At 30.7% G+C, this 6,669-nt stretch overlaps 1 protein-coding gene across 1 annotated transcript; it reads right to left on the reverse strand.

Annotated features, from left to right (window-relative positions):
* Nucleotides 1-3,829: 3,829 nt before the first annotated feature.
* Nucleotides 3,830-5,115, reverse strand: LOC145030039 (uncharacterized). Its single transcript, XM_078978475.1, has 3 exons — nucleotides 4,755-5,115; nucleotides 4,434-4,665; nucleotides 3,830-4,347 (listed from the first exon to the last, which is right to left on the reverse strand). Exons 1-3 carry the CDS (start codon nucleotides 5,037-5,039, stop codon nucleotides 3,830-3,832), a joined length of 1,035 nt encoding a protein of 344 aa, XP_078834601.1. The 5' UTR covers nucleotides 5,040-5,115.
* Nucleotides 5,116-6,669: the final 1,554 nt, after the last annotated feature.

Consider the following 6,669-nt stretch of genomic DNA (forward strand, 5'->3'; position numbering starts at 1 on the left):
TTATTGATCAAATGGAGTTTGAATTTTGAGTGAATTCTTGAAACTTACCGAACGGAATCAAAGGAGAGAGATCGGTTGAGTAGGTGTGGACATGGTTCCATAGCCCTTCGTATCCATACGTTTATGTGTATATTTTACTACTATTTATGTAAGTCTTTTTTTATGTTTTTTTATAGTCTTTAATCTCAAGTAATCGTCTGCCACGATCAATAATTTTTATGTTTTTTCACTTTTTTTAGTTAATAATTGTGTGAAAGATTGTAATGCAATGGTTAGAACATAGATTATCCATGTCATTATGTATTAGGCAACTTTTCCATGATAACATATTGGCATCGGAGGGATGTTAAAAAATCCAATGGGATCATGATCCTGTGGGGGTCCCGTCCCGTATGGGGATATTTGTTGAAAAAAATCAGGGGCGAGGGCGGGAACGGGTGCAAGGTTAACCCTCGTTTTAATTTCGGGGGTGGGAGTGGAGGTTGGTAGTCCCGTCCCGAAACCCCGGTGGGGGGCACGTTAATAAATTATATAAATTGACATATATTAGTTATATAAATATAATAAATAATAAAATTATTTTTATAAACAAAAATTCAATAAAAAAACATGTTTTTAAGTTGTTTCTAACATATAAAATTATGTTATAAATATCTATTTGTTACCAAAAAAATAGTTTCTTTTAGCTCAAACGAAAACTTCTTTTAGCCCAAATACAGTAGCCCAAAATCAATCGGAGGCGGGGGAACAGGGAGCAGAAGGTGAATTCTGGGGCGGGGCGGGGGTGGAAATGATGGATATTTCAGGGGCGGGGGCAGGGGAACGAGAAAATTTTCGGGGTGGGGGCGGGGGATGCAATCATCGTCCCGTTTACCCCCGTTGACATCCCTATTAGTAAGGATCGTAATTTGTCGATTTAGACCACTTTTTCAAAATAACATATCGACACTGAGAGGATTTTAAAGTTCTATAAAAGATTCCAATTTTTATTGACGACATGTTGTCCTTGCATTGAGATCGAGAAATATCGCTACCAGAGTTCTTATACTGCGATATTTGGAGGAGCAACGGCGTCAACATGCCAGCATTGTAAGCCAATATTATTTTTCATATAGTTAAAAAAAACTAATTTAAATTAGAGATTTTCTAATATGTACCCTAAGAGCACATATAAGAAGTATTATTTAATGACAAATATTACAATAATTAAATGTAAAATACGTTAATTGTAACGAATATTACCATAATTAAATATGAAATTCATTAATAATATATAATAAATGTATTTTGAATTTAGTTATAGTAATATTTTTCATAATTAATACTTTTTATATGTGTCTTTATGGCACATATTAGAAAATCCATTTAAATTAATATTTTATCATTAGAAATGATAACATCAAGCTAGACTTGTAAGTTACTTGTTAAATTTCATGTTTTTATATTGTCAACATTTTTATTTTCAAAATTTATTTGTGCAGCAAACCTCAAATGAAGGCAAAGACGATCACGAGACAAGAAATAATTAGCAGCACTTTGGGGCCAACGGTGGCTAGTGTCTAACTAAAATCTTACATACTTATAAAGTTTGTATTTTCCCTTGATTGTCATGCATTTGAAACCCCCACAATAATTTATTAAAATCTCATGCATTTGAAACCCTCAAACATTTTCACCTTCTTAATAATTAATCACACATAATCAATGGTAATTCATATGAGATAATAATTTGTTAAAACCTCATGCATTTTTATGGCATTAGAACATGTTTGAGTTTTTGGGTTTTAGACTTTAGTAAATGGGTAATCCGTTTGATATGTTGGATTTGAAGCTATCTTATTCGAATTACCCAAAACAAGAGATAAATTAATAATATATGCACATGCATGTTTTGTACAAGCCCCAATCAAAATACAATATATTATGATCATACAATTAAGTGTCTTTTATTCTATTTTTGGTTTTATAACAAAAGTTTGTTTACGTGGCGAAGAAAGAAAAATTGAAGATGAGTATTTAGGTTGGATGTTTATATAAGATTTGTTTTAAATATATAATATAGAAATAAATACACAAATGTATATCAAATACAGCCCATCACAAATTTAATGTTATAAACTACAATATAACTCAAAGTGGTTTTCCAAATATAATGTTTATACTATAATATAATATATTAGAAGAATACCATATAGTAGACGAATCCCACAAATTAGAAGAATATCATATTAGTTGCATAGATAATATATTATAATTATATTTCATTTAAAATATGTTAGGATCATTTGGTTATTACATTGTTGTATTAGGCACTATAATCTCATATATTTTGAATAACTCTTACAAAAATAATGTATGTAATTTGAATATAACGTAATATCTTATGATGTTTATTGAATGATATTATCTTCGATTGAGCACTTTTTAATTGAAATCAACTTTATTATAGTTAAAATTTTTGGCTCCGTTTTTTCTTTTCACTAGTTCTAGAATATGATTTTTTATATTAACTTAAAATATGTCACTATCTTAAAATAGATTAAGAATGAGATCTTTTATATTTACTTAAAATAAGGCACCATTTTATATTGAATAGTAAAACTAACAAAAGTCGTTAAATATGTATTTTTATGAGGTTCAACATAAATAGACGACAATAAATGAGAATCCTATCTAATTAATCATCAACTAATTACATTAGATACTAATGTGTACATAAAAATTACATTTAAAATTTTAAACTAATAGTAAAAAAATTTCATTATTTATTATGATAAAAAATTTATAAATCAAAAAATATACATGTTATTTAATCGCATATAAGTTTTACGTATGGCTTATTCACAATACATTAAACTATATATAACCATATTAAACTACATAATTATCCCACTACGTAACGCGCGGACATTCGCCTAGTATTTGATACAATCGAGGAAATGTATGCATTATTGAAGCATTGATCGTTAAACACTTCAAATGGAAAGTCGACATCCCTCTTGTAGGATCTAATGTATACAAAATAAAATGTTACTCTAGTGCTAATAAATATATGGGTAACACACATACTACTAAAATATATGAATATAAATAATATATTTATAAATAATAAATTACCATTTACCAAATAGAATGAATAAATAAAATTTAGTTTTAATACAAACCAAATAAATAAAACTATTTATTTTGTTGATTAAATAAAACAATCTATTCAGTAGCTAATTAATTAATTAATAGTATTTAATAAAATAGGTTTGAATTATTTAAATAGATTGGCTTGAAAGATTTTTCTAAAGTTTAGGGGTGTTCATTGTTTGGGTAAAACCGAATTATTCAACCGGAGAATTCAGATTGAACTATTTAGATGATGTTTGGATAAATGCATTTTTAGCTTAATTAGCTTATTATTTATTGCTTATTGTGGTGGGAATAAGCAGTTTTTTAAAAAGTGTTTGGATTACCTTGTTGTAGTGGGAATAAACAATAAGCAATAAGCATTTTTAAGTGTTTGGCAAACAAAACAGCTTATTATTAAAATGACCAAAAATGACTTCCTCTTATATTTTAGCATATTTTTCTTATTCAAACAAAACATTTTTGTTTTTTAAACAATAATAATAGTTTTTTTATTCACAATAACTAAAAAACAATTTCCCATTTTATTTATACACCATTTTTTATATAAAAAACATTTTTTTTAATTATATGAAACCACAATATCCAACATATTATCCAAATATCCAAAATATTATCCAACATATTATCCAAAATATCCAACATATTATCCAAATATCCAAAATATTATCCATAAAATTCGTTTCAAAACAAATCATACGTCGTTACGTGCACGAGTGTTTGACCTTGAGAATATTTGTCCCGCAATCATATCGCGTACTGCACTCATATACATATCGTCACTTCTACGTTGTATACTTGATACTTCATCATGTGGCTCAACACCATCATCGGGTCCTTCATCATTGCGCGGAATATAAGATTCTTTTTGCGTTATTTGAAATGATGCATCACCACTACCGCTCATTCTAATGTAATTGTGAATTGCCATTGAAGCTAGCACAATTTTTACTTGAGTTGCGAAGTTAAAATTTACATGCATATCTCTTAGTAACACCCATCGAGCCTTCCAGACTCCAAAAGTTCGTTCAATTATATTACAAATTGACGAATGATAGTAGTTAAATTTTTCTTTGAATCCTTTTGGTTCTCGCGAGGCACGGGTCTGTCCACATCGAAAATTAGGAATGTGATAAAGGATGTTTGAACCTTTGTAGGGAGCAAGATAACCTTTTGTATTAGGATATCCGGCATCTACAAGGTAATACTTATCTGTAGAAATAATAATAAAAAAAGATTGTTATTCATTCATATGGTTTGAAAATATAAAACTTCTATTAATGAGTAAGCATACTAACCATCGGCTGGAAGTGGAAACTTAACTTCACGTCTCCTTCGCGCTTCATTGAAAATTCTCGTGTCATGTGCAGTCCCCTCCCATCCATCCCACGCAAAGGTAAAGCACATGTTGAAATCACATGCTGCCATAATATTTTGAGTAACACAATTCTTTCGTCCAATGTATTTGATTTGGTCACGTTGCGGAACAGAGGCCTTTACGTGTGTTCCATCGATGGCACCAATACAATCCTACAAATTCAAATAACATAATAAGTTACCAATTATTTTTACTATTACACAAATTCACCAAATAATATAACTTTGCAACAGATAAGTACCTTGAAGTATGGATAATACCGACGGTTATTTAAAATATATTCTGGTATAGTGTCGTTGTAGTTAGCATTTGGTTTGATGATGTCCTTACTTAGGTTAACCACAGCATCCAAGACTTTATGAAAATGTCTATGGATTGTTTCCCCAGAATGATTAAAGAACTCTTGAACTAACCTATTTCCACATCCATGCGCTAAGTATAACAAGAAAATACCAAGGGACTCTTCAGTAGATACATGACGTGATTTCTTCAACCTATAATGTGCAACAAGATCCCTACATAACATGTTGAAAACCGGGACTTCTAATCTGAAAAGTTGATAACATCGGGCCTCATGATCGTTAAGTATTTCATTGATTAGCATGCTTCTTGTGCGTGAAGATGAACGACGACGTCTACGTACATATTTCGATTTATGAGTCATTAGTAAGCCTTTGACAGCAAGGCCACATAAAAGAAGTGTTTAAATATCTTCATTTTCTTCATTTTCATCACATAAGTGATCACTGTCATATAAGCTATCACTTTCACAGTCACTAGCCATTAATATAACATGTTACTAAACGATAAGGAAAATAGTGTAAGATTGAATTTTATCACATACTAGATGACTTCATGGCAAAATCATGACAAGGGCAAAATTGACCACAAAACAAATATCAAACAACATTGCATAAAATCATTGAAAAGGAAACAAACGCAAAACAACCGTTTAAATGTAACATAATAGTTGAAAGGATAGGTCTAACACATGAAAACCGTTTAAAGTCTTCCTAATACATAAAATCATTGAAAAAGAAACAAAAACAAAGTCATAGGACAAGGGCAAAATTGACCACAAAAGTTCTAACGATTGTTTAAAGTCTTCAGCTACTTATCTTTCTCTATAAGCCTCTTGAGAAACTCCATCTTTGTTTCATTAGTTTTTGGAACCATAAAATTCTGACGAGCTAGTTTCTTTAAAAAGACCTCTAACGCTTCTAAATATCCTATTGACCCTTCTTCAAAACCCGAGAAAGTAGAGACAATTGCCATGCAATCTTCTGTTGTGGGTGACTGTATGGTTTGTCTAGAGGGTTGAGTGCTCCTTGTTAACAAAACATCAAAAATATTGTGTAGTTTCTCTTCATATGACGAGTTTGCCATACTTTTCCCTTCATTTTTTCCTTCATTATTCCCTTCAAATTTTCTTTTGTTGTCACGCCTGGGAGTTAACTTCTTTCCCTTCCTTTTCATACTAGAACTATCATATGTGAGAAAAGGATCAACATCTTCAAATAAGCGGACTCCGTCAGTATCCATTTTTTCATCCGTAATATCCACATACTGTACATCAACCGGAGTGCTACCGCTGCCAATTTCCCAAGGTACCTTATCCTTGTCTCCAACAGTTACAGTATCCCGAAATAAAGCCTCATAATATGTATGATACACCTCCAAATTCTTATCCTTAAACTTAGCATACTCTTTATCTTCCTATATGTACAAAATGAAAATGTCATGAAAACACAATACAAATACTATATTGTTAGATACATTTTTTTAATTATTACCTTTATTTTTTCATCCCACCATTCCTTTGATGCTGAGATTATATTTTTCGAGGGATCAGTTGAAATTCCCGTTTCTAGTCTTGTTAAACAGTCATAATATTTGAACTCTTTCCGCATTATGTCTCATTTGTTTTTCATTTGATTTTTGTCCAACTCTTTACCCGTTCGTTCCAAAAGCCTCTTACATATATTTTGGCACGCCGCTTGTTTGAAATAAGTACCTGTCCTATTCTCGTTATTTAGCTCGGTCATACATTCCTCAAGAAATATCTTGAATGTATGAGGATCCCAATGAAACCTATTTGGAACTTTCATTTTGGGTGTATCAATATCCACATCATGAACATTGATAGTGTCCATTAC

The sequence above is a fragment of the Lactuca saligna genome, chromosome 2 (genome assembly GCF_052625555.1).
Source record: "Lactuca saligna cultivar CGN05327 chromosome 2, ASM5262555v1, whole genome shotgun sequence".
Taxonomy (NCBI): domain Eukaryota; kingdom Viridiplantae; phylum Streptophyta; class Magnoliopsida; order Asterales; family Asteraceae; genus Lactuca; species Lactuca saligna.

Bases quoted from the DNA above. Each gene is read 5' to 3' on its own strand.
- LOC145030039 (XM_078978475.1), bottom strand. From the start codon at position 5,039: ATGTTATGTAGGGATCTTGTTGCACATTATAGGTTGAAGAAATCACGT. The intron at 4,666-4,754 runs GTACTTATCTGT...TTGAATTTGTAG, and splicing joins GGTATTATCCATACTTCAAG to GATTGTATTGGTGCCATCGA. The intron at 4,348-4,433 runs GTTAGTATGCTT...TTATTTCTACAG, and splicing joins GTTTCCACTTCCAGCCGATG to ATAAGTATTACCTTGTAGAT.